A 27787-nucleotide genomic window follows, 5' to 3' on the forward strand; every position below is an offset into this window, starting at 1 on the left:
CAGGCATGTGCCCTTACTGGGAATTGAACCGCAGTTGTTTGGTTTGCAGGCCCACACTCAGGCCCACACTGAGCTACACCAGCCAGGGCTAAAAGTCTTTTTTTTTAATTGGCATGTTTTATCATCTCTTATAGTTTCAGGTGGTTTTTTAAAACTTCCTTGTTGTTTTCTATCATTTGCTTTCTGCTCTGTGAGTTTCAGGTGGTTTTTTAAAACTTCCTTGTTGTTTTCTATCATTTGCTTTCTGCTCTGTGTTGTTTTTGTTGTTTCTTCCCACCCCAACAAATTTTTTAAATGTATAAGTCTGCCTTGGCTGGTGTGGCTCGGTGGATTGAGTGCTTGCCTGTGAACCAAAGGGTTGCAGGTTTGATTCCGGGTTAGGGCACATGCCTGGGTTGCGGGCCAGGTTCCCAGTAGGGGGCATGCAAGAGGTAACCACACATTGATGTTTCTCTCACTCTCTTTCTCCTTCCCTTCCCCTCTGTAAAAACAAATAAAGTATTTTAAAAAATAAAAATATATAATTTTTAAAAAATGTATCTTTTTACTTTCAAAAACAGTGTTTAAGCCCGTGAAACTCCAAATTCATTCTTTTTAGAAGCCAAGAGAGCAAGCAGACAAGAAATAGAGATAGTGAAGATATAAACAGTATAATTAATACATTTGATCTATGGATTAATAGATGGGCACCTGTGTTCTTTGGATATTAGCCCCACCCCCCTTATTCTCCTGAGGACCTTCCTATTTTCCAGCAGTACAGCAGACTCCCGGACCATCTTCAACTTCCCCAGCTCTGGTCCTAGATTCGGCCATTTCTCCAAGGAGCCTGGTTCTTTCCGCGGGAGAATGTATTTAGAAAGCTTGATCTGGGTGGTGGGTATAGTCACTGCTATTGGTATATATACTTGTGTTTTTAAATGTGCCTTTCAAGTTTTTAAGTTCCTCTTCTAGTTCTTTTTCTTTGCAATTAATATTTTGAAAAAAAACCTGAATTTTTTGACAAGTAGTCTGTGTTTTGCTGGTTACATCCCTGAGTTGCTTAACATTTTTCTCTGTCCCATGTAGTTTCTAAAAACTTATAGTTGGATCTAGAGACTTGATCAGATTCTGGTTATATTTTTTTGATGGGGCCAGATTACTTCATAGGTGGTGGTGTGTTCTTCCATTAGGAGGCACATGATTGCTGGTTATCTCTTTTTGGGTGCGATGTCAGCAGACACTAACGATCATGGTCTAGATCCTTTCATTCATTAGGGGCTATAGCGATATTCCAGTTAAATCATTCCCTTTTCTTTCAGCTGCTGGAACATTTCTATACACACTTCCTCCCATCCACTAGTTTGTTACCTAATGTTACAATTCATAGAAAAAGGGCAAGATTCTTATCCTGTATTTAGATGTTGGTTCCTTAGTATCTTCTAATGATCACAAATTTAATTTTCAAAAATTGTGGAATTGTGGATTTAACTATACTTCATGTGTTTCAACCAGTTGATTTTTTTATCCTTGTTGTTGCACCTTTGGCCAGTGGAGGCCTCTCAAGCTGGCTCCTGAGTCCTTCCAGGCTTCTAGTCTGGCATCTGAGAAGCAGGCAAGAGGCAGATGCCCGGTGCAGCCTCGAGGTCTGGTGCAGGCACCTCTGCCTAGTCTTACCCTCAAAGAGCACAGTGCCATAGCCTCGGGGACTCTGGTTAGGGCTTGGACACATTTACCATGAGAGGGAACACAGGAGAGACAGCCCGTCACGGTGGGGAAGATGATGAGCTTAACTTTCAACATTGTTACGGGCTAAATTGCGTGCCCCATCCCTCAATGTATATGTTCAAGTCCAAACCCCCAGTACCTCAGACTGTGACAGTCTTTGGAGATAGGGCCATTAAGGTCACCCAGTGTGACCGGTGTCCTTTATAAGAGGAGACCAGGACACAGACAGCACATAGCCTGAGGGATACTCATGTGAAGACGCAGCCAGAAGTTGGCCACTTGTAAGCTGAGGGAGTCCTCAGAGGAAACCAAATTTGCCAACACCTTGACCTGAAAGTTCTAGCTTCCAGAACTGGGAGAAAATAAATTTCTGTTGTTAAGCCAACCAATCTGTGGTATTTTGTTATCATAACCCTAGCAAACTCATCCATGCTTACCGAGTTTGAGGTGTCGGTGTTTCATTGCGTTTGTAAGTATGGGTCTGGGGTTCATGGAAGAGGACTGAGCTGGAAGTGACAGATGGTAGTTGGGGTCATAAATGGGGTGAATAAAACCATGTGTGTAAACGTGAATCTCGGAGAGAGTCTGAGGAATGAAAAGAGGGCTGAGAAATAAACCAATGTGAAGAAACAGGGGAAGGGAGAGAGGCCCCTGAAGGAGACCCAGAAGGAGTGGGTAGAGGAAAAGGCAGGACCAACGCGCAGAAGGGTGGAGTCCCCGAGGCAGAAAGTCGGTTGAGGGAGCTGGGAGAAAGGAGTGGTTAACAGCTGGGTGCCGCAGGGAGGGCAAGGGAGACTGGGACTGAAGAAGCGCCTTAGGACTTTGCAGTTACGAATGGGCTGGTCAATTTGGGGCATATTGCCATCTTAACAATATTAAGTCTTTTCATCCATGAACATGGGATGTCTGACCATTTATTCAGGTCTTTGTTAATTTCTTTCAACGATGTTTTGTAGTTTTCGGTGTACAAGTCTTACATTTCTTTTGTTAAATTCATTTCTAAGTGTTTTATTCTTTTTGTTACTCTTATAAATGGAATCATTTTCTTATTTTATTTACAACTCTTCCTCTCTAGTGTGTAGAAATAGAATTGATTTAAGTATATGGATCTTGTATCCTGTAACCTTGCTGAGCCCCTTCATTAGTTCTAATAGTTTCTTTGTGGATTCTTGAGGATTTTCCATTTACAATATCATGTAATTTACAAATAGAGCTAGTTTTACTCCTCCTTTCTTTCCAATCTGGATGGCTTTCGTTTCTTTTTCTTGCCTAATTGCATTAGCTAGAACCTCCAGCACAATGCTGAATAGAAATGGAGAGAAAAATCCTTGTCTTATTCCTAAGTTTAGGGATTATGTCATGATTTTTAATGGCTATTATTTGTCAAGATGTCAATTTTTCTCACAACAATTTATCTCACAATTCTGAAAGAATTAGTACTCATGTGGAGAAATATATGGGTAAAAGTAGCTACAAAATCTTTGAAGAAAAGAAATAAGTAAAGATTTGCTCTTTAAGTGCATTGTAATAATGCACTTAAAAGGCAAAAATAATTGAAACAAATGGCTCTGACATAATGATATAAATCTCAGTGGAATAGAATACAAAGTTCAAACTCTGTCTATAGTATTTATAAGAACATACTGGAAAACCCAATGGCAAAGGGATAAAGTTTTGCAATATGTATTGGGAAACTTGGATAGCTGTTGGGGAAAGGGAGTTAGATTTTCACCTTATATCGGTTAGCAAAATAGTTTCTAGAAGAATGTGAAGAGAATGAAAGAATGAAGAAAAGCCACAACTTAAAAACTACTGGACTTGTAAATGAACCTTTTTTAAAAAAAGATTCTTTAATTTATTTTTAGAGAGAGGGGAAGGAGCAGAAAGAGAGGGAGAGAAACATTAGCATGGGGTTGCCTCTTACATGCTCTTCCTGGGGACCTGGCCTGCATGCAACCCAGGCATGTGCTCTGACTGGGAATCAACTTTACAATCTTTGACAACATTTTCTTATGTAATCTTCTCAGCAACTGTTTGAAATAGGAATAATTACCCACCTTTTCTAGAGGAGGAAATGAGGTTGCAAGAGGCTAGAGAGCCCACTTAAACTCCAGGTCTCATTGCTGCTAAGTGGCAGAGAGCCCGAATCCATGGCAGATCTGGCTGTCTCCAAAGCTAGGTGCTGTCCATAGGCTTGTTGGACCATGGTGCTCAATGCCAAGCACTCCTCCACCCCAGTCACATGTTCACCATTAGGTGGGAGGGTTGTAAGGATTAGGCCCAGGGCAGATGTGCCCCCTTGGGCCTCCTGTGCTGGTTTCCTACTTCCATTTCCCTGGTGGAGGCTGTGGCCTGGAGAGTGGGGCTTTTGGCATCCTCATCTCACAGCACAGGAAGTGGAGGAGTGGGGAGGAGTCTCCCCAGGGAGAAATAAAGATTTCCAGTAAAAAGGTATCCAGTAGAGGAACTAAAAATAGTAGCTTCACTATACAAGACTGAGGGAGGGAAGCAGGTGTGTGAGCCAACTCATCCTCTATCACCACAGGAAGACAATAGATAACAGCCAGTCCTGATAAACCCAAACGTAACTCTACGAGCATTTTATACAGAGATATGGAGGGAACCACCAGACCCGCAAACATGAATGACTGTGAGTGGTTATCTCTGATTCCGGGGTGGAGAGGGGGTTTTTGTCTTCCTTCATAAGCACTTCTGTCCTATTTGATTTTTTTTTAAGAGAGGGGGAAAGGCAGGGAGAAAGAGAAACATCCCTCTGAGGGAGAAATATCGATGGGTTGCCTCTCATATCACCCCCTGCCACACACACACCTAACCAGCAACCTAGGCCTGTGTGGGGACTGGGAATTGAACGGTGACCTTTTGCTTTTGGGGGACTGTGCTCAACCAGCTGAGTCACACTAGTCAAAGCTGTCCTATTTGACCAATTTAAAAAGCCATGTATGTGTACTGGATCACTTTTTTTTTTTTAAGTACAGGCTCTGAAAGTAAATAAAATTAAATTAAAAAACGACAGGCTTTGGGGTCATTTGTGTGAATTCAAATCCTACCTCTGGCAGTTAAGGATCTCGGGCAGGATAACCTCTCTAAATTGCAATGTTATCTTCTGGAAAATAAGGATAAAAACCATGCTGACCCACAAGGTCACTCCCAGAATAAAATGAGGTAATGCATATAAAGCGCACAAACTAGTACTGGCCGAAATTCAGCATCTATAATTAACCATCGTTATAATCATTAATAATAAGCTAAGCATGCAAGTAACACCCAGAGCAGTACACATAGTAGGCACTTAATGAGTGGAAGTAATAGTTTAAAACCCCCACCAGAGCCTATGATTTCTCCCAACTCGTAACGCATGAGCTCCAGCGCTCTCAGTGAACACTTAAATATTGATGTGGTTACTCATTTATTCATCACTCTGCCCTGGGCCACAGAGTCCGCCGAGGGCGAGCCCAGCTCTCTCTGTCCTCCCGCTCCGCGGTCTTGCCGCATCGGCGGTCCCCTGGTTCCCTCTGGCACGGAGGCTGGATGCAACGGCATCTCACCCGCTTCCAGGTCGCTGCTGCGGGGCCGTCACGTGGCGAAGCGCGAATAGCTTCTGGTTTCACCCGGGCATCTTCCCTGGCGAGGGCGGGCCGGTGGAGGGAGAGCGCACCTCGAGATGAGGAGGGCAGCTGGTTCTTTCATCACACCCACACACCCCCCACCAAGGGGATGGCCACCCCCAGAGGGGCGGGTGGGGTCAGTTTTAGGGCGAGAGCCTGGCGGTCTGGAAGGAGGACTTGGGATTGGCCGGGAGGCTCGAAGCGGGCATTTAAGAACCCGCCAAGGGTGTCGTGCCCGCCCTTTGGCAGGCGGGGTTTCGCGGGTGCCCCCAATCCAGGGCGGGGCCGACGTGGGAGCCCCGCCCACCCCTCTGCAGAGGCCGCGCGCCGGGCAGTTTTGCTCCAGCTCCCGGCGGGTCTGCGGTGGCCTGAGATAGGGCGTGGGGCCAGAGACACCGCAGCGCTGCCGCACCGCCGCGCGGCCGGATCACCGGTCGCGGGGCGGGGCGAGGGGCGGGGCACTGACGTCACAGCGCGGCGGGCGGTGGAGAAGGTGGGGCGGCCGGAGGTGGCGGCCGTCTCCGCCCAGCCCAGCCCGCAGCTGCAGCGGTTGCTGTGCAGGCTGTGGCGGCGGCAGCGGCGGTTCTCCTAGCCGGGTTTTGACAGCCCTCCGCCGCTGCCCATTTTATCACTTGGTCCGGGTGGCTGCGCCAGGTTGAGCCAACCTCCGCCTGCCGCCGCTTCTCCAGCCATGGCCCTGGTTCGGGGCGCCGAGCCCGCGGCGGGGCCCTCCCGCTGGTTACCCACGCACGTCCAGGTGACCGTACTGCGGGCCCGCGGGCTGCGGGGCAAGAGCTCAGGCGCTGGAAGCACCAGCGACGCGTACACCGTGATCCAGGTCGGCCGCGAGAAGTACAGCACGTCGGTGGTGGAGAAGACCCCGGGCTGCCCCGAGTGGCGTGAGGAGTGCTCCTTCGAGCTTCCGCCCGGCGCCCTGGACGGCCTGCTGCGGGCGCAGGAGCCCGATGCGGGCCCCTCGCCCTGGGCCGCAGGCTCCGCAGCCGCCTGCGAGCTCGTGCTGACCACCATGCACCGCTCGCTCATCGGCGTCGACAAGTTCCTGGGCCAGGCCACGGTAGCTCTGGACGAGGTCTTCGGCTCAGGCCGCGCCCAGCATACACAGTGAGTGAGGGGCACGGGGTGCACAAACGGTTAAAGGCCTCTCCGGGCGGGGCGGATGGGAGAGCAGGACCCCGAACCTCAGCTAGAGCGGAGCGCCCTTTGCCTGGGGCCTCAAGGACGTAAACCAATCAGTTAGTTGGTTCTAAGGATTTCGGGGTCCCCTGCCCGTTCCCAAACGTGTGCTGTGCTTGGCCGCTGGTGGGCCTTAGGAGACCCAGGGAGGTGTGAATAGTGGCCTAGCATTAGTAAATTGACAAGTAAAGTTAGGAGTGGGATCCAGAGGCGCTTGGTCTGTGGGAACCTCCAGAAGAAAAATCTTCAAACATTCTTAGGGTCTCCAGGCCTCTCCCGCTCTCTTGAAAGGGGAAGGGAACTGCAGGCACCTGACCCAAGCCGGCCCGAAGGGGAGTGAAGAGGCCTCACCCTGTTGGGGAAGGAAGGAAGTGTTGTCCTTCAGGGCTAGATTGACCCCAGGGCCCCACCAGACCTAGACACTGCCAGGGCATCAGCTTTTTGTCTGGAACTGGGATGTCCTCTGCCGCCTAGAGATACCCCCTGTACCCTGTCCCTCTGTGTCCCTGTTCTGAGAATTAAAAGTACCTCTTAAGTAAAAAAAAATTTTTTTAAATCAGTTTTCAAGTTCCTGCCTTTCCTGCCTAAAGTGGATACAGCAGCAGGGTTAAGGCATAGCAGGAACTATCTTCCGATCACTTCAACCTGGAAGGGCCAGTGGGGTTTTTTGTATTCATTTATTTTGGCAGCATTTAACCGTCCCTCCTATGTGAAGATCAAGGCTTCAGACTTGGAGCCTCATATCCTGTTTTGGGCTTGGGCAGGATCTGAAGGCCAGTCCCCAGGGCTGACAGCCTGCTGCGGATCACTCAAGTGATACTCTGGGGTGACACCTCCCCTGGGCTTCACGAGTCCTGGATGGGGGGATCAGGGAACGAGGGCAGGGGTGTGCCATAGGTAAGGACAGGTCTGGAAAGGTTTGCCTGAGTGGAATGGCATCCAACTGAGTAAATCCAGGAAGGCTTGCTGGAGGAGAATGATGAGCTTGGTATAGACCCCAATGAAAGCAGGAATTGGATAGAAAAAAACCTGACCTTGAACATTTTTCAAAAGATGAACAGGGAAGAGCCTTCGTAGCTCTTTGTGGCCTGGAGTGGGAAGCAGGGGGCAGGCTCCCTGTAAGGCTGTGACCCGGCCGCATGTCCCCCTCCCTTGGCCTCCTGTCCTTCTCTCATGACTTGCTGTTTGGTTGCTGGGTGTGGGATCATGTGGTACAGCTTGGTCCTTGTTTTGTTTTTTTTCCTCCCCCTTTTTTGTCCTCTCCCTCCTTCCTGGCTCAGGGAGCCCAAGGAGGTGGGCATGGGGTGGAGAAGTCTTCTCCTAGATCTTTTAACCCTTTCTTTTCCCAAAGAAGATCCTGTTCACAAATAAATGAATTTACCCCATTAATGAATTACAATGTACCCCTTTCTTGCTTAGTCCTTCAACCCCGACCTCTCAGCCAGTCTGAGCAGACTGGTACTCGACACATCTAGGAGACACAGAAAAGTCTCTAGGTTTATAAGGAGGGCCTTCTGTGAGGTCAGTGACTTGGGGAGGGGCCTTTGACTTTGATTTTTATTTTTTCAGTTCCTGCCCTTGCTTTCTTGGGCTGTGGGTGTTCCTTGGCTGAGATGTTTATGCCTGCAGGCCCAGGTGGGCCTATTTTCAGCCAAGGACAGTTCCCCTTGGAGAATTTGACTTGCCACCCCTTGAACTGAATGGAAGACTTAACTGACTTGATAAAAATGAAATTTTTACCAGGATCTTTCCGCATCCAACTCGCTCGCTGCCTTTCTTCTGATGCATTGACCTGGATTATTTATAGAACCTTGAGGGGGCAAGGGGAGAGGGACACTTGTGGTAGACAGAGGAAAAGGCTATGAAATCGGCCTGCTTTTCTAGTTAGTACATGGGCCCTCACAGCATGTCCACCACTAGACAGGGAGGGCGTCTGGCGTCTCACCCCACCCCCCCGCCTTTGACTCTCATGGCCACTCCTGGTGGCTTTTCCTGGAGCTCACTGCTGTGAGTCTGCCCATTGTCCAGTGGGGAGAGGGTGAGGTGGAGAGGACCGGGATGAACCCTCCTCAGTTTTGGATAATGGTGGAAAAGAACAGTATCACACTTGAACTCCAGGAACCACTCCTTGAACTATCTGCCCTGTGGAGGGCAGATAGTAGTCCTGTGTCACTAAGACAAAACCTGGCTGGGGAACGGCAGCCTCGTGATTAAGCAGAGGGGCCTGTGGAATGGCACAGCCCAGATTCCAGTCCCAAACCTGCCAACTTCTGGCAAGTCTAGTAAACCTTTGGTGCCTCTGTTTTCTCATCTATAAAATGGGACTAACTTACACATTTACAAGATTGATGTAAGGAATGAAATGAGAATGCAATTAAAGTATCTGGTGGAGTTCCTGGAGGTGGTCAGTGGCTGGTGGACAGCAGTAATGGAAGAGGGAGGTTCTGGTGACAACGTCAGGTAGCTCTGATCTGGGAGACATCCCCTGCCCTAGAAGAGCCTCTCATGGGATGGGGGAACACAACCTAGATCTTAGAGCCTGGGGAAGCCCCAGGATTGTGACTGGCAGGGGACATCCAGAAATATGAGAGCTCCGGTGAAATGGGCTGGCCCTTCACAGCCCTCCACCACCCTCTTTACTGCTAGACATTCAAGAACTGTGGCTGGCCCGGAGGGCCTGCCGTCCTGAATGAAGCCAGGCTTGGGCCCACAGCTGCTGAAGACTGGGCTTTCACTCCCAGTTCTGTGACTTATTAGCAGGCGAGTTACTTAACCTTTTTCCTCATTTCTACAAAGGTCATGATAATAATCGTAGAATTGTACAGATAAAATCAGGTGACATCTATAAAAGCCTCAGTATGCTTCCAAAACCATAGCCAGCCTTTAAATTGTTGGTGTTGGTGTCGCTCTCAGGTCCGGCTCTGTGTGATGACAATGATGGTGGTGGCTGGGGCGTGAAGCACCTCCAGAGCCCCCATGGAGTCTCTGTCAGTGAGGTGCTCTTTGGGGTGAGGGATTTCACTGGAGACTTTCCAAATAGTTAAAGAAGAAATTCCCAAAGCAAAATTTAACATGATGCACAGGAAATTGGTTCCAACCCTTTCCCCTCAGTAAAGCTGAACCTGGACCTTCATGGGTCTGAAAATCCTGAGAGCTTTTCCAGTTTCCCTTCTGGCTTTTGCCTTCAGCTTCTTCCTAGGGCACCAGGGGGTGCTCTGCATGGAGTGAAATGGCCCAGCCTTAAAGAACCCGCCCAGGACTGGTGGGATCAGGAGTTAGAGCCTGGCCCCTTGGGAAGGCTGAGGCTGTGGGCTTGTGTTGGTTGGGATCAGTTTGCCTTTTTTCATCCCAAGCAGCAAACCTGTTGTAACCACAGACAGGCCGCTCACTGTGGCCCCTGAGAGGCTATCAGTCCTGGTCAGACAGAGCCATCCGTCTATGGGGAGCCCCTGGGAGGCCTGTGGCTGAGCAGGACTTAGGCTTGAGACCGGAGTCTTTTGGCCTGAGAACTCTGGAGGAGGGTGGGTTTGGGGCCATGGGAGAGGCTCTCGAAGGAAAATGCAGCCTGTGGGCCTGAGGGCGGGGTGGTCTTTGAGGGTGCCCGCCTCTCCCTCGGCCTCCAGGTGCCCAGCACAGCGCTGTTGTGGGCATACGGCACAGGACTCCACAGCCTTCCCCCCTGGTGTGACTGGTGCTCAGGAAGCAGCCGAGGCCACAAGGGCCCTTGGCTTCTTCGGCTCCTGTTCCAGCCCCAGACCTGGAGTTGGAGGCCTGTGCGGCTGCCTGGGAAGTGTGCTCTGGCTGCCGGCAAAGGGTGTGGCTGCACTTAGAAGCCAGTCATTAGGACACAGGAGGCTCCGTTCCACTTTTCGCTGTGGGGCAGTTTTTATTTGGGGTTGTTTGAACTGCAGCATCTGGGGGAGTGGGGAGGGGAGGAAGTGAGTGCCCCGTCAGATGGGGCGGCTCCTCCCGGCTGGCACAGCAGCCTCCACCTCCCTCCCCAGCTGGCCCTGTTCTCCCCTCCCTATGGGCAGTCAGGCGCAGGCCCAACTCCGCAGAGCCTCCGTCTCGGGTGACCTCGAGGGCTGTCCCTTTCCTGGGGTGTAGGCTGCCACCTCATTTGTGATTACTGCCACCAGGGCTGTACTCTCTTTGTCCAGATGTTTCCCCTGCCCTCCCCACCCTGCTCAGGGACAGATAATGAACACAATGACGGGAGCTCTGTGTGTTCTCTGGGAAGCAGGACTCCTTTCCTTCCAGTCCTTTGCAACACCATGTGGTTGTGAGGAAGCTTTGCCCTTCCCCACAGCTGAGTAATAAATCGGAGTCCTCAGTATGGACCCAAAGCCCTGTCTGTCCGGGACGAGTCTGATGGTGTTGCCCTTCACTGACCTGCCTGAGGACCCTTAAGTTCTTTCCTTCCCCAGGGTGTGGGGCTGGCCCAGGCCTCATATCAGTGAGCAGGAAGCAAGCAGGAACCCCAAGTTTGGCTCCCAGGAGGTGGCGGGCATTTCAGAGGAGCTGCGGGAGGAGGGGCTTTGTCTCTGGCCAACTCTGCCTTCAGCTGACCAGGGTGGGGAGGGGCAGCACCTTTAATCCTGGGACTCTGAGGTCGGAGCTAGGAGAGTGTTAGACACATGTGGGCATTAAGGCTGGCGGGGAGGGACAGGCGGTCGGCTACTCAGCAGTTAGTAGCAGTTACTACTCTGTGTGGCCCGTGTCACTCCCTGGTACCAGGAGACATGGCACTTGGGGCTCCATGTGCAGCCCAAGGCACTTTCTGTGGATGTGCCCGTGGGGTTTTACTGAGAGGCCGACATTTCAGCTGGGATGGGAGAGAGGGCCTATGGGCAGCCTAATCCAAAGGCCTTCCTGGAGTGCCTGGGCAGAGGCTGAGGGGCACAGGGGGATATGGACACCCCAGCCTCCGTGTTGGCAGGGCATGGCCTTGTTGGGAGGATGGGTCCCCACATTTGGAGGAAGGGCCACAGCCTGGGGCTGTATTTTGTCGCCTAGCCGGGGAGCACTGGAGCAGACAGAGCCATTGGGGTCAGCTGCAGTCAGGGAAGGCCTCCTTGAGGAGGGGACCGGCTGTCAGAGAGCCTGCTGCCACTCCGCCTTCTCTGAGTGCCCACACTGCAGCAGGTGGCACTCCGTTCGGAGGATGACTATCGCCTCGTCGGCCCAACGTATCATCTATTGTGCCCTTTCTGGGTGCTGCCACCGTTCTGAGGGCTGGACTTAATTTAGCTCACAGCTGTCTCCAGAGACACAGGTACTGTTTCTGTGTTTAACAGGCGGGGAAACACAGAGGAGCAAAGTGACTTTTCTAAGGCACACAGTACGTGACAGACCGGGAGTGGGACCCTGGTGCCTGGCTGCACATTCTGTCTCCTTCGCCACGTGCCCTCCGGCCCGGCACAGTTCTTCTACAGCTCCCACCGTTCAGCTCAGAGGGGACCAGTGTGCTCAGCCGCTCCTTTCTCCTCCCCAAAGCAGACCTCAGGCTAGGCTGAGGGCTCTGTAAGCATAGCCTGCTTGACCCTTGTGAGGCCTTGGCAGACTGAGATCAATGTGTTTGGTCTGTGGTTCCGTGTCTGTTGAGTCCGTGTGTCTGTCTTGGGTTGGGGGTGTTGCCTGGTGCTTTGGAAGGAAAGGTGTCACTGCCGGCAGGGTGTGTCTCAGGAGTCAGGGGAGTCCGGTGAGGGTGCCGTCCCCTCCCCCCTAGGGAGATTGGCCCCCACCGGCCTGCGCAGTAGAGCAGGGCCTAGGAGCATCAGCAGATACAAGACTTCTGACCTTTCTTAAGACACCACGTTCTTGTTTTGCTGTGACTGAACAGTCAGGGGCCACCCAGGCCTTCCCCCTATAGCAGTGCAGATGAGTTTGCTTGTTTTCTTCTGTTCCACGTTTAGGAAGCAATGACTGGGCCACAATGGGGCCTGGGCCAGGGCTTTGGAAAAAACGAGAGAGAAAATGTATAGCCCTGTCCCTAAAAGGAAAATATGTTTGAGACAAGACTTCCACAGGAGGGATATTTAACCTAGAAAGTAGAATATAAAAAAGTGTGAGAAGGAAGTGGTGAGGAAAAGGGCGAACTCACCAGGGTTGGAGTGACCAGGGTGGGCTTCCTGGAGGTGTAAAGGAGGGCTGGGCAAATTTCTGGGAGGAAGGCTGCCCCTCTGGAAGGGGAGGTGAGCGTGGTAGAGAGTGGAGGGGAGCCAAGCTTGGCTTCCTGTGTGCTTCTCCCAGCAAAACAGCCTTTACTTCTAATTTATTTTGAGTCGTTCACCCTGTTCAAATTCCAGAGGGACAGAGGATACACAATGAAAAATCTCCCTCCTCCCGACCTTCAGCCAACATTACCAGTTACTGTGTAACCTTCCAAAGCAATCCCACGCATTTGAAAGCTAATGCATTATGTATTTTCTCCTCTTCCTCCTTTTTTTTTTATTTGCACAAGTGCAACATTCTCAATATAGATAGGGTCTCTCCCTGTGGCCGGCCCTACCTCCCCACAAAGGGTGTTTGTTGTTTGTCTCTACCTGTAGTGAACCTGAACCCAGGCCCTGGCAGAGGAGAGGCCCTACTTAGGTTTGACCTCTATGACCCCAGACTTTTAGGTGGGGTAAAGATGGGGTTAGGAGCAAACTGGGGAGGGGGTGTGGTTAAGTAGAACTCCTTCCTTATTCTCCTGTCTGCCAAAGAGCCCCCAGGAGAGGTTGTCTTGCTGGTTCTTTCCTTCCTCCAGGCGCAGTGGTCTGTGGTTGGTCCTGGGCCACCGCCCACCCATCTGGCTGATGACAGTCTGTAAAAGGCCCTTGATAGACAGTAAATCCAAACCTTTATGTGTGGTTTGCCCTACTTTTCAGAGTGCTTTTCCAGCATCACCTCATTTTGTTCTTCCCTGAAGGCAGGCAGGGTGACCCCCATTTTTATAGCTGTGGAGACTAGGGTCTCAGGGGGTAGAATGACCTGTTCAAGGTCACATGACTCATTCGTGGATGCCAGATTTCTGACCTGCAAGCCCAGGGCTTTTCCCCTACCTTGTGCTTTTGGTCACACCTACTTTCTGTTGGTCACACATACTTTCTGAGGCTGTCTGTGGTGGTTAGACTGGTGTCCAGGCATTTTTACAGCTTATTTTCCTGAGAGGCAAGTGAGGTCATGGCCATGTCTGAGGCAGCTGACAGTGACAGACCTTTGGAGCCTCCAGCTGTAGGAGGGATGAGAGGTGTACGAGCCAAGATGCTTGTGCCCAGGAGGGAGGGAGGTGGATGTGGCTGGGTCTGCAGGGAGCTGAGTGGAGCCATGCCCAGGGAGACGGGCCACTAATAAAGTGATGGTTCTAGGCTATAGAGACTGTCTCTGGGGACCCTCAGCGCCGGGCAGGATGTCGGAGTTGGTGACAAGAATCATCTCCTGGCCAGATGTGAGGCGATACTCTGTCCCAAGGTGGTGTCCGGCTTGCAGCTCTACTGCAGATACCAAATCAAAGGCTGGGTTAGGCTGTGGGCGTGGGGAGCCAGAAGAGGCTGGCCTGCTGTCCGAACATCTCCTGTCTGATGGTGTGTGAGACGGCTGCCCCGGGGGCATTTAGAGAGCAGGGAAGGCATTTGGATGGGGAGACTCTGGGGAAAGGTTTTCCAAGGTCTCTCCAAATCCTGTGTAATAACAGTTTTGGTTGGCACTTCTCCCTGCCTCTAACCGGCTATTTTACCGCCCCCTTTGACAGAGGTGAAATGGCTGGGTTCAAGCCACTTAGTGTGTCAGATTCGGGGCTAGAACCCAGGTCTCCTGTCTTCTAACCACTGGGGCATTCCCATTATGCCCTTAAAAATCTTTTTCTTCAACTTATTGTTGGGCCGAGCAGAGCCCTGTGGATTCCATCGCATTCACCCAGCAGGTGTGAGAAGGTGTTCCGTGGGCCACGCCCTCGGTGGTGGGGGGTGAAGGCTGGGTCCCAGCCCCTGCTGTCAGGAAGTCCTGCGTGCAGGGTGCAGGGACTGCCAGAGTGGCGCTGCAGGGGGACTCAGCCTGGCCCCGCCCACCTTCCCCACTGCTCCTGTCCCAGTTTTTTTCTTCCTCTGCTCTGGACTGTTATCACAGCCTCTGCTGCCTTTTTATAAACCAACATGCCAATTTATTAATTTCAGATGAGAATCAGTGCTAAGGCCTAAGGATTGGCTTGGGTCAGGCCAGCCATGGCACCCACCCTGGGCTGTGGCAGCTCCCAGCCAGCCCGCCCTGCCTCCGCACTCCTCTGTCCCTGTCCCTGCTGCCTCTCGCTCTTCTACAGCACAGCTTTCCGTGAGGCCCTGTCCTCCTTTCAGACCCTGCAGTGCTCTTCGTGTCCAGAATAAAGCTGCAGCTCTCAGCGTGTTAGAGGCAGTCCCCTGTCTCCCCCAAAGCACCTCCCTGCCTGACTTTGCCTGTCCAGCCCTGGGCATCTGCATATTCTCATCTTTCCACCCGGAATGTGTCCCTAACCCTGTCCTTGCCTCTTTCCTACCCATCATTCAAGGTCCAGTGTAGATGCCTTGTCATTCCCCAGCACTCCTGAAATCACCTCACTGCTCCCCCTTAACTTTCCTAGGCAGCTTGGCTGTGCATTTTTGTGGTGCTGATCACCTTCTTTCTTTTTTTCTGTGGTTACCTTGTTTTTCCAACAAGACATGAGCTTCTGGAGGACACCCCTTTAGTTGTTCCCTTGTTCCTGACAAATTCTAGGGAAATGATTTGAGCAGAGGTCTGGCCGAGGCCTCCTCTGGTGAGTTCACCCTGCCTCTCAGACATGGTGAGTGCCACGACAGGGTCAGGGTGCCACATGCCAGGCCCTGGGCTGGGGCTGTGGCGCGAGGAGGTGTTAGCGCCAGCACAAGGCTTGGGACAGGGCCAGGAGCTGGGCTCAGTCACAGGGGGAGAAAGCCTGCATCCTGGCCTCCTCAGGGGTCTCAGTGAACCCACTGTTGGTCGCAGGTGGGGCAGAAGAGGGTATGAATACGGCACTGCTCCCCAAATGCCTCAGAATGCCTCCAGCTACCTCCAGCAGATGCGGGGGCTTTTTAAAAATAACCATGATGCCATTAGCACACACAATCAGCAACTCCTTAATAACCCTGCAGATTCCAGTCTGTATTCAAATTTCCCTGATATCAAGGCTGACAGGGTCCAGAGGGGAGAGGGGAGAGAATCATAGGGGAAAAGGGGATGGACTCATATGAACAAGTATAAAGGACACATGGACAGTAACTAAGGGTGGGGAGCGGAAATGGGAGGGAGGCAGGGAGCATGGGGCAGGGGGCGGGCAGGGTTGGGAATATAAGACAGAAAGCTGCACTTGAACAAGAATTAAATTAAATAATTATTTTAAAAAAACAAAACAAATTTCCCTGATATCAGAATGCTCTCTTCATGGGTGGTTTTTATTTTTTTTTAATTTATCTTTAGAGAGGAAGGGAAGGAGAGAAAGAGAGAAATATCAATGTATGGATGCCTCTCGTGAGTCCCCTGCTGGGAACTGGCCTGCAACCCAGGCATGTGCCCTGACTGGGAATGGAACCACGATCGTGTGGTTCACAGGCCCGTGCTCAATCCACTGAGCTACACCAGCCAGAGCATGGGTGGTTTTTAAAGTCTGGATTCAAACAGAGCCCCCTTACTCTGCCTGGTGTTAGGTCTCCCGGTACAACAGTCCCCTCTCTCTGTTTCAACCCTCCCCTGGTGGAGGGACGGGGTCCCTTGTCCTTGAGGATATCGCACACTGTGACCCTGGCTGGGCGCTTCCTGGTGGTGCACTCCACCCTGGTTCTCCAGCCCCTGGGCACTAAGTCCCACCTCCCAGCAGGAGTCCTTTCGTGCAGAGTGGCTGACTGCTGTGTGGCCTCACCGGTTGCATTCCACCTTCACTGAGGCCCAGATTAAGCAGCGGGTTCTGGGCTGTTAGCCTGACCCAGCCAGATGAAGTCCTCCATCACCCTTTCACCCCGCAGTTCCAGGTTTCCGTCTGCATCCATGGAGACTGCCCTAGGTCTCCAGGGCCACATTCTCTGCATCTATCAGGAATCTGCCCTACGGACGGACAAGCTTTCCCTTTCAACTGTTTGGCCACTCTCCATAGAAATGGCAGGCCGGAACAGCAGGAATGACCATTTTTTGCCACTATTTTTCAGTTGATGATGACTTTCAAATTAAAAGCACACCCTGCCACAGGGTAGTGCTCATCATTTATGTGGTAGGAGTTTCCTGCCAAAGGAGAGACCGAAGTAAGGGCTCAGGAGCCTGGGGAGGCAGGGACGGGGTGGCACATCTCTGAAGGCCACAGGTCTTTTGAGGGCAAGTGATTTAATCTATGAAATGTCACTTGAATTGGCCAGTGGCTGGTCTGGACTGGAAATCTGAGATGGCGCTGTGGTTAGTTAGGTGTTTTCATGTTTCCCCCTGAAGTTTTCCCCACTATCCACTTTGTGAGTCCCTGTTTCCCCCTCTGGAACCCTGAAGCCTCCCATTTGTACTAACTTTCTAGGGAAGCTAGATGTGGAGAGTGAGGCCAGGAAAAGAAAACTGGATTGGGATTTCTTCCTCTCCTTCTCCTGGGCTCCTCCTCGCTTTCCCTTCCAGAAGGTTCTTCAGCCAGTACATCAGGTGGCACAGTTGTTCTTCCCAAGAGCCTCTCGCCTGCATTGGCCTCAGGGGTGGAGTTCGAGTCTACAGCTGTCGGTTCTGCAGGCCCTTCCTCCCAGCATGCCGGCAGCGCTCACTAGCAAGAGGCCGGGCTGCCGACAGGAGAAGCTGCACACCTGGTGGGCTGCGGTTGCAGCTGCAGCAGGTGCGGCTCAGGCGGGAGCCAAGTTGGAGGTTGTGGTACTGGGGTCATGATCAAAACAAGCTCCGGGAGCAGCCCGTGCCCCACCTAGCAGGTACGCTGGGCTGTTTTTGTTTCTTTGGAGCGACCTTCATTGGCACGCAGGGCGTGCGAGGGTCAGGCTGAGCACTGCAGCGTGACGACGGCAAGAGGCCCTCCCAGGCCCCTAAGTGGAGCAGTGCCTGTCCTGTGCCTGAGACCTCAGCTTGGCTGCCACCCGTGGAGGCTGCTCTGTGCCCTCCCTACTGTAGAGCAGGGCCTTAGCCCTTTGTGTGCTGTGGACCTCTTCTCAGAGCGAAGTCTTCCACCGTGTAGGGTTGCAAAGGACACCAGTGATACTGCAGCACGGTCATCAACACATTAAAACATTTGTCTCATGAAGTAACGCGGACTTTATTACTGTATTAAATAATGTGATCCAGTGGTGGCCTAGTGAGTTTAAAGTTCAAAGTAGTGATGAGTGTAGACAGTGTTTTGTGGCATCTGTAACATCTGTAATGTGATGTGACAGTATCTGGTTCCTCCTGGTGACGTGCTCGTAGGCGCTGCTGCTCTGCTGCTACTGTTGCAAAATTCATAATGGGAGGAAATGCTACGTTTCAGTTAGAGATTAGGGAAGATAAAGATGGAAGTTTTCTCTCATCTAACACACACCCCTTGCTCTGGAGAAGTAAGGAGTGACTTCAGATTCCTTGGTTGGGCAGGGACACCAGGGTTTCTGGGCCTGCTGTGTGTGTGTGTGTGTGTGTGTGTGGTACCTGCAGAGGGAGGCAGTCTGGTGCAGTGGTCAAAGGTCAGGGACTCTGGAGACAGGGAGCCTGAGTTCAAATCCTGGCTCTCCCACTTACTGAAAGTGGGACTTAATCCAGTGGACTTCTCTGTGCCCCTGTGTCTGCATCTGCAGAGACATGTGAGTGGTCACTTGTGTGGCATTGCCCATGTGCCAGGCCCTGCTCTCTGAGTGCTCCGCACACAATCCCCTTAATCCTTACAGAGTTTTGTGAGGGGAACAAACTTCCATTACCCCCACAGGTGTGGAAACTGAGGCACAGAGAGATGAGGTGACCTGCCCAAGGTCAAGAAGCCGTAAGTGGTGGGGCTGGGGCTTAACCCAGGCAGCCTGGCTCCCAAGCACGTGCCGATAGCCTCTCTCAGGGTCAGTCTCCCACACCCACCTCCCAGCACTGCTAAAATGATTGCTAGGATATAATTTGGTGTGGTGAGTGCTTAGTATAGTGCCCAGCACACAGTAGATGCTCAGTGAGAGGTGAAGTTGTCAATGGTGACAAGACTAGTGGCCTGGGGATGGGCTGGATGGGATCAACAGCCCCCTTCGTTCATGAGTCAGGGCACTTCCCACGCCTGGTTGGCACCTTCTATCTCAGGGTAATCAATGAGATTCTTAGCTCAGAGATGGGGGGTGAGGGTCTCAGGGTTACAGAAGGCCCCCTTGGAAAACTGTCCCCTTGAAGCCGGGCTCTTGTGGCCCCTTCCCTCTTGGGGCTCCTGTTGCGGGAGGTTGGGAAGGAAGCCCCCTTGCTCTTTGGGAACTCCCGCTGTCAATGGGTAAGACCCATGGATTTGGGATGACAGAAACGTCACACAGCTGTTCAGCTGTGAACAGGGACAAAGAAGTTCCTAAGTCCATTCCATTCATGGACTAATTTGTTAGTTCATCGAACAGATATTGGAATGTCCACTACTTTCAGTACTGGGGGAGCAGAGGTGAGCAGAACAGAGAGGCTGCCTGGCGAGCAGGGGGAGGCAGATGTTCGGCGGCCATGCGGACCTGCACCATTCCGTGTGGGGGACAGGCGTGCTCACGTGCACACGCGCACGGACATGCACACAGCTCCGCCCCTCTGCACTCTGCTGCACTGAGGAGGTTCAGATGACCTGGCACGAGTCAGTGAGTGCCCCATGGCCTGAGTTCTAGGCCTGTGTCACAGCAAAGGGTAAAGCTGGTGTGGTGGCCTTGAGGAGGGAGAGTGCCTGTTGGGTTCAGGGGCACTAGGAAGGCCAGTGTGGACGAGAGACACAGAGAGTCAAGGGAGCCGGGAGCCAAAAGATAGGTCCTTTGGCTCCGCCATTCTGAGGAGTGGGGGCGATGTGCTCTGGCCTCGCCTGCTTGTTGTGTGGCGCCTGGATGGTGGGGAGGCAGGTGGGCAGGGCACTGTGGTGTCCAGCAGGGATGGTGGGGAAGCACGGCAGGGTGACAGGATGCAGGCTTGGATTCTAGATATAGTGTGCAGGTAGAGCTGAAGGAGTTCCAGGTTTCGATGTGGGCTGCCAGGGGCAGAGACAAAGATGATTCCTGGGTTTGGAGTCTGAAATAAATGACGCGTCAGGCTCAGGAAGGGGCGTGATTATTTGGGTCATAAGCTGAATCTGGACTCAGAAGAACGGGAAAGGAGTGGGGTGTGCCAGGGCCTGGGGCTCTCGTGGCCCCCACCGCCCTGGCACTGCCCTGGGTTGGCCCTCCCAGAGTGCTGGGCTCTTCCAGTTGTGCTGTGTGGCAACTGTTAGCCCCGCTGCACACTCAGAGAGGTGGGTGGAGAGCCAGGCATGGTGGGCCTGGGAGCCCGCTGGCAGGAGTAAGTAGGGCTATGGCCTTGCCAGCAGGTGAGGCAGCAATCCTCCACTCCTTGCATCCCACCTTTGTCCTCTGCCCCTGTGGTGTGTGGGGAGGGGTCCAGCCAGGGAAGGGACTGAGGGCTGAGTCCTAAGTTCACACAGGGTCTGCTGAACTTTTTGTCAGGCCAAGGGAGTGTGGAAGAGATGATGGGGCAGAGCAGGGGCCCTTTAAGAGCTTTCTCATGGTTGGTCCTCAGGAATTCTGGACTCTGATGGCTAATGGGGGTGCTGCTCTCAGACAGAGTTTTGAAAGCCCGGGCAGGACAAAACCCCGAGGTTTCCTCAGTGACCTCTCAAGGGTTGGGCCAACCTTTTTAATGGGTTTCTGGTCTTCATACCCCATCTCTGTGCCTCTTTGGGTGTCTGTGATCTACATGCAGCCCTTTTCCAGCCCAGGTGTTTGCATTCAGCTTGATGAGAAATGCTTCACCATTAAAGGTTAAGGACATGGCCTGGAGTTAGGTGTCTTCATGTTCAAGTTTGGACTCCATCACTTACTAACTGTGTGACCTTGGGCATTTCGCAAACCTTCTCTGTAAGTCAGTTTACTCACCCACAGAATTGGGAGGACAGTCCCTGTCTCCTGGACTGTGTGGTGGTGAAAGAGGCACAGACCTTGACCTGCCGCGAGCGCACAGTGAGGCTGGCTCTGCTGCTTCTCTGACCCCAACGTGTGCCTCCCTCCGGTCGGGAGTGGTCCTTTCAGGTCCATCTGCACCCACAGGGTCAGGGCAATTTGAGAAGGAGGGGAACTGAGACCAGAGGCCAGGGCAGGAGGCCCTGCTGCTGCCTCTCGCATGGGGCTGTTTCTTCTGTGGCCAGTCCTGAGGAACTGAGGGAGGATATATATTCAAAGCGCTGGCGGATTCCCCTGAAGGCCAGGCACAGAGCTCAGGGTTACAGGTTCCAGAACAAAACCAAAGTCCTAGAAGCTCACAGCTGTAGGGTAGAATAGGTTGTATTGGCTGCATGCTGACTAGGCTTTGTGTGTGTCATCCTCTCATTGGTCGCTAGGGTGGTATCGCCACTGGGTGGCTGGGGAAACAGGCTTAGGGAAGTGGAGGTCACACACCATTAAGTAATGGAGTCAGATGTGCACTCAGGGTGCAGAGCCAGCTCTGAGCCCCCATGCTGTGCTGCCACATGCATCCAGGTGAGAGCTTGGAGCTAGGGGTGGGCAGAGCAAGGGCAAAATGAGAGGAAGGGCGGCAGGGAATCACTAAGGGTTTGTAACATCTCAAGGCTTCACTGCCAGCATAGTTCCTCCTTCAGAGCCATGTGCCTGGGGGGAATGCTCCTTAAGTATCTGCAGGACACATACTTGAGCTAGGGACACATACTTGAGCTAGATGCTTTCCCAGGCACCTGGGAAAGACAATACCAGGTGGTCAGAGTGAGTGTGTCCAGATCTGGTTGTAGAGTGAGTTTGGTTTAGGGTATGTATGCCTGGTCAGAAAGAGAACGGTTGGACTGGGCCAGTCTAGTGGCTGCTGAGAGAGCTTCCTAGGGGAGGTGGACTTGAACTGGGACACAGGACCTTGTCTCCTTCCCCCCTGGGAGCCTCAGTCTGCAGAGGTGAGATGCTCAGAGCCTTTTGCTCTGGGGTCACTGTGAGCGGTGCTCTGTAAGGAGAAAGTCTTCATCCTTCCCCTGAGGGATCACCAGCTCATGCTGGCACTGAGCTTCCTACCCTCTGCTGGCCTGTATGCTGCAGTGCCTGGCAGGCCCTGCATCTGTTGGGGCGACCCTGTGAACAGGCATGAAGAGGCAGGAGGCAGGGGTGGGAGCGAGGGATGCAGTCTTCATTGGGGAGCTGTTGGTTGTGGTACCTGCCATCTCAGCCTGTGGGGGTCACGGGCCTGGGAGAACACCTGCTGTGGTCAAGGCCTTGGGATACCTGAGGTGCTGTCAGGGTCCCATTCGGGCCTGGCCTGGTGGGCAGAGGGCAGTGGGGTAAGTTGGTAGGGAGATAGTTGGGTTTCTAGAGGCAGGTCCTGGCCATTCTCAGCCTTGCTCTGCTCTGGATGGGAGAGTCTCAGAAAATGGTGAGGGAAGTCTTTCCTCTCCCTCCTGGCCTCCCTGAAAAGTGGAGAGGAGGGGGTTGGGAAGGCGGGGGACAAGCATCCTTGGGCGGACGACCTGGGTTTCACCCTGGCTTAGTGAGACCCCCTCCTGTTGTTGGAGGGGGTAGAGGGACAAGTGAGCAGCCCATCCTGTGGAAACAGGCATTTTCTTGTATCTTTTTCCTGTCACGACAGTGGAGTAATATACACTCCTTACAAAAAATTCCAACAGGACACAAATAGACAATGTTGGAAGTGACAGTTCCCTGCAGCCTCCCTTCCCCGAGACAGCCGTGCTGATGCTGCGGTGTGTGGAATGCAATGTGGCCAGTGGGGCTGAGGGCCCTGACCTCGTGCCCCCGCAAAGGATGTCTATGCTTGCTGATCCCAGCCGCTCGGGGCTTGGAGGGTTCTGGCTGGAGGCCATACACTTGTCTTTCACCCCACCTCCCAGGATCTGCGTGCCCTGATTGGGGCCTAGGCCCGGTCTGGGGAAAGTGACTAGGGCTTGGCCTTTGCAGACTCCACACGGCACCCAGTGGTGCTAGTGAGGACCCGACACTATTCCAGTTCCTGACTGTATGAACCTGTCTTCCGCTTTGGAAGCCTTCTCGGCCTACTTCTATACCTGGTGTTCTGAGACCACATCATGATAACCCAGTGGCTGGGTCTGTCTTTGTTCATTGAGCTGCCTGCTTGCAGGAGTTTCTGTGCTAGAAACTCCTTCAGCTATGGGAAACTTTCTTGTATTTTTTCCCTTCATTTTTTCATCCTGTTTATGTTCTTTACACATACCCTGTCTTTTTTTCTTAGTTAAATAACACTTGTTTTAGAGAAGTTATTTTTTTAAAGATTTTATTTATTTATCTTTAGAGAGGAAGGGAAGGAGAGAGGGAGAGAAATATCAATGTATGGTTGCCTCTCATGAGTTTCCTGCTGGGAACTGGCCTGCAACCCAGATAGGTGCCCTGACTGGGAATTGAACCGAGATCGTGTGGTTCGTAGGCCCGTGCTCAATCCACTGAGCTACACCAGCCAGGGCTAGAGAAGTTATTTTTAAAGCTTTTATTTTCTTTTACTTTTACAAACAGAAGAAGGGAGGGAGAAAAAGTAGAGAAACATCAATATGTGAGCAATACATCAATCAGTTGCCTCTCCCACACCCCCAACTGGGCACCTGGCCCACAACCCAGGCATGTGCCCTGACTGGGAATCGAACTGTTGACCTTTCAGTTCGCAGGCTGGTGCTTAGTCCACTGAACCACACCAGCCAGGGCTTTAGAGATTTATATGTACAGAAAAATGAGTGGAAAGTACAGAGATCTGCCCCCATATACTCCTTATATCCCCCCACCAGGTTCCTCTGTTATTAACATCCTGTGTGTGGTACATTTGTTACAACTGATGAGCCAATATCCATACATTATCGCCAACCGAAGCTTATAGTTCACATTAGGGTTCAGTCTTCATGTTTTATTGTCTATGGGCCATGACAAAATACACAGTGACATGTATCTATTGTGATAGTATCATACAGAACAGTTTCAGTATTTTATTGCCCTAAAATACCCTTTGAGTTGTTGATTTTCAGGTTGCTCAGCTTTTGTCTTACTCTGTGGGTGGGAGGCGAGCCCCCAAGCCCTTCGCACGGGGGGCAGACACTGTCCTCCTGTCGGACTGTCCAGTTATTTGGTGCTGGACCTCCTTGGGTTGACCTCTGGTAGTCGTCTCACCTTTGTCTTCCTACGCGTTCTGGAGAGTAAAAAGAGGCCCTTTAACAAGTCCCCCAGTGTATCTGGGGGCACGTCCTCTGAATTCTTTATCGCAGCTCTCAGGTGCCCGGGAGGCTCCACGTTGTGCTGGTGTGAGGGCAGGGCCTGGCTTCCAGCTGCCCCTCTTTCCAGCTGACCCTGCCCCGTCATTTAGGCCTGGTGCCGCTGCGTGGAGACCCTTCCTTGCCTAGTCTCTCTGCAGACTCTCCCCACTCAGGTCTGTGGAGTGGGCGTCTGTGCCCTGGGTGAAGGGCGGGAAGGGTGGGAGGTGTTCAGGTACCCACACAGACGCTGTGCAGTGTGGCCAGCCCCTCCTTCGTGGGCCTTCCCCTGGAGTCTGAGTGGCTGGGGAGGAGGATTTGGGGAGCAGAGGGAGGAAGAGCCCCTTGCACGCCCCTCCCCATGGGGTGGGATCTACCCACCCTGGCTGTGTGTGTTAGGGGTCTTTTGGGGAGTGTGTAGCGGGAAGAGCAAGGGCTTTGGGGTGACACAGACCTGGCTCTGCGCTTTCCCTCTCCTCGCTGGCGACTTGTTCTCTGACAGACGAGTGACTGCCTCTGAGCCTCGGCCTCCTGACCTGTACAATTGGGGTTCGGCCGGGGGCCTCCTGGGCCTGATTCCAGCTGCGAGTGAGGGGGAGGTGAGGAGCCCTGAGCTCCGTTGTAACACACAGTAGATTCTCATGAGAGGCGAGCGCTCTTTCCCTTCCCCAAGTTTCCTGCTTAAGGCCCCTTTATGCCGTCTGGTGGACTCCTCCATCTTGCAGGGCTGTTGCTGGTCGGGGCTGGGGTGAGTCAGTGCGTGGGTGAGGGGTGTGTGTGTGTGTGTGTGTGTGCACTAGTGTTCCAGTGTTCCTGGCCCCGGGCCTCTGGGTGAGCTGTTCTTTCCTGGGCTAACTGGTGGCTTGGAGCAGAGCATTGGCTGGGACTGGCCAGGGGAGATGACGTAAACAAGGAAAAATGTGGGCAGGTCTTTCTGTGTTAGGGAACTAGAGAGGTAAGAGTCCTTCCCAGACCCAACTCCACCCCTCTGAGCCTCAGAGTTTCAGTTTAGGGGGATGGGGTTGTGGGGGGAGGTGCTGGGGTGGGAGGGGGCTATGGCGTGGTAACCCTTGCCCAGCCTGGTAGCATCAAGGAGCTTCCCCTACTCAGGATGTGGTTTTCTCTACCAGGGAAAACTTGGGTAGTTTCTCAGCTGTGCCCGTGGCCTGGAAGGCAGGGCCTGTGGTGAGAGCTGTCATGGCCCCCCAAGCGAGGAGGGGCCCTGTGAGGTGGTGGGCACTGGTGGAGGCCCCGTGTCTGTGCCCAGAGCTCCACCCATCCCCTCTCCCACCCCGGTCTCCTCATAGGTGGTACTCGCTTCACTCCAAGCCAGGCAAGAAGGAGAAGGAACGCGGGGAGATCCAAGTCACCATCCAGTTCACTCGTAACAACTTGAGCGCCAGCATGTTTGACCTGTCCATGAAGGACAAGCCACGGTCCCCCTTTAGCAAGATCAAAGACAAGATGAAGGGCAAGAAGAAGTATGACCTGGAATCTGCTTCAGCCATCCTCCCAAGCAGTGCCCTGGAGGATCCCGAGCTGGGTAGCTTGGGCAAGATGGGAAAAGCCAAAGGCTTCTTCCTCCGAAACAAGCTGCGCAAGTCGTCCCTGACGCAGTCCAACACGTCGCTAGGCTCTGACAGCACGCTGTCCTCAGCCAGTGGGAGCCTGGCCTACCAGGGCCCCGGAGCCGAGCTCCTTACCCGTTCCCCGAGCCGCAGCAGCTGGCTGTCCACCGAAGGGGGTGAGTGACAAGGGACTGCACCTGCTGCAGAGGGTAGCGGAGGCTGGGAGGCCCTGGACAAGGAAACAGGGCTGGTCTTCCTTGTGCTAACCCTGCATGTGCTTCCTTTTCAGGCAGGGACTCGGCACAGTCCCCCAGGTTGCTCACCCACAAAAGGACCTATAGCGACGAGGCCGGCCAGGTGCGAGCGGCTCCTCCCCGGGCCCTCCTCGACCTTCAGGGCCACCTTGATGCTTCCGCCCGCTCTTCTCTCTGTGTCAATGGGAGCCACATCTACAACGAGGAGCCCCAAGGCCCCTTGCGGCACCGCAGCTCCATCTCAGGCCCGTTCCTACCCTCTGGCTCCCGGCCCTCGGAGGAGGGATCTCGGCCTGCAGATGACTCGTGGGGCAGAGGCAGCCACAGCACCAGCAGCTCCGAGGCAGTGCCTGGACAGGAGGGGCCGAGCACTCAGGCCAAAGGGCTGGCCCCTGGAGCCAGCCACTCTGGAGAGGAGGAGGGGGCCCGGCTCCCAGAGGGGAAGCCAACGCAGGTCGCCACACCCATGGTGGCCTCCTCTGAGGCTGTGGCCGAGAAGGAGGGAGCCCGGAAGGAAGAGCGGAAGCCCCGGATGGGCCTCTTCCACCATCACCATCAGGGGCTGAGTCGGAACGAGTTGGGGCGCCGTGGTTCTCTGGGGGAAAAAGGAGGTCCCACCCAGGGGGCCTCCCCCCATCATTCATCCAGTGGGGAGGAAAAGGTCAAGAGTAGCTGGTTTGGCTTGAGGGAAGCCAAGGAACCAACTCAGAAACCCAGGTATGTCTCTGGCAAGACAAGCTTTGCCCCTCGGGGAGGATGCTGGGGTGTTTGCAGCCTGGATCCCAGGGCCGGGAGGATGGAGCCCACGATGTGGCCCGCAGGCAGCCTGCTTGGGGCCCTGGCTCTGCACGGCTGAGTGAGACACTCCCTAAGTCAAGGCTCCTTGTCTGCACTTGGAGGCAGGTGAGTCTCAAGGGCCCAGTGCCGTGAAGGCCCAGTGGATTGAGGAGTACAGCTGTCCAGTGGTGGGTCTTGCTTCATAAGTTGGCACACTCAAGCCCTGAGGGAGGGGGAGGAACAGGAGAAAAACAGGAAGACCATTTGTATGAATTCTTTGTTTCTTATCCTCTACCCCTCGTCCTCTGGCTTCAAGGTAAGGAAAAGCCCTGGCAGGTAAAGAGGTGGGGACTGGAGACTACACCTCAGGCTCCCCACAACTGGCCCAGCTGATTCTTAACCTCTTCCCTCTGACAGGGGAGTTCAGTAGTTGATGCCCCCACCTCTTCCCCCATACACCCCGCCTCTAGTTGTTCCCCTACTCTAGCAAGAGGCTGGGGCCAGTTCCCCTGAAACCTGTAACCTGTCCTCTGTCCGGGGAGGCCCTTGGCTTCTGGCCCTCTCTGGGTCTCTCGGTCTTGTAGCCTGGCAAGTGCTGATGGTTGCGCCCTGTTTTGAATGTGCTTAGTCCCACCCGAAAGAGGGGTGCAGGAGTCCTTTAGCTCAGAGCCCTGGACAGAGCTCGCAAGAGGGTTCTGGTACCAATCAGAATTATGCAACCAGTTCCAAAATGGGGATGTCCTACAGTACAACTCAGTTCTGACACTGCTTACTCAGAGATAGCATCAGATTCCACAGGTAAAGGGCTCAGTCCTACAGGTCAGCCCTCCCCTCCCTACCACTTCAGCTGCCAGTTGGAAGTCAGTGCTCTGGCCAACCATAGGAGCCTCCCGCAGCCGCCCCCTTGGGTTTGATTGATTTGCTAGGGTGGCTCACAGAACTCCGAGAAACAGTTTACAACACTTACTAGATCACAGGTGCCTTGTAAAAGGCTGTATGTAGCTCAGGCACAGCCCATCGGTGGAGGAGATGCGTGGGGCGTGGTCTGGGGAAGCGCACAGAGCCTCCATGCCCTCTGAGCGCAGCCCCTTCCCCCATCTCCAGACGCTCACTAACAGGAAGCTCTCCCAGTCCTTTCAGGTGTTTTGGAGGCTTTGTTACTTGGGTGTGATCCATCGCATCACTGGCCATTGGTGGTTGATTCAGCCTTCAACTTCTCCCCGACCAGAAATTTTGGGGTGGGACTGGAAGTTCTAACCCTCTGTTCCCCATTGGTTCCCTTGGCAGCCA

At 53.3% G+C, this 27787-nt stretch overlaps 1 protein-coding gene across 3 annotated transcripts in view; it reads left to right on the plus strand.

Annotated features, from left to right (window-relative positions):
* The first annotated feature begins 5788 nt into the window (after window positions 1-5788).
* RAB11FIP5 (RAB11 family interacting protein 5) overlaps window positions 5789-27787 on the plus strand; it is a 35314-nt gene continuing 13315 nt past the window's right edge. The window contains exons 1-3 of one of the 3 annotated variants that reach the window (XM_037048091.1): window positions 5789-6452; window positions 25206-25642; window positions 25756-26437. In XM_037048091.1, coding sequence (XP_036903986.1) covers window positions 6022-6452; window positions 25206-25642; window positions 25756-26437 — 1550 coding nt within the window. In that variant the 5' untranslated portion in view covers window positions 5789-6021. The remainder of the gene's footprint in view (window positions 6453-25205; window positions 25643-25755; window positions 26438-27787) is intronic. The other 2 variants (XM_037048092.1, XM_037048093.1) reach the window with 2 other exon arrangements.

Source organism: Sturnira hondurensis, unplaced genomic scaffold (genome assembly GCF_014824575.4).
Source record: "Sturnira hondurensis isolate 20B ecotype Veracruz unplaced genomic scaffold, ASM1482457v3 Scaffold0006413, whole genome shotgun sequence".
NCBI lineage: Eukaryota > Metazoa > Chordata > Mammalia > Chiroptera > Phyllostomidae > Sturnira > Sturnira hondurensis.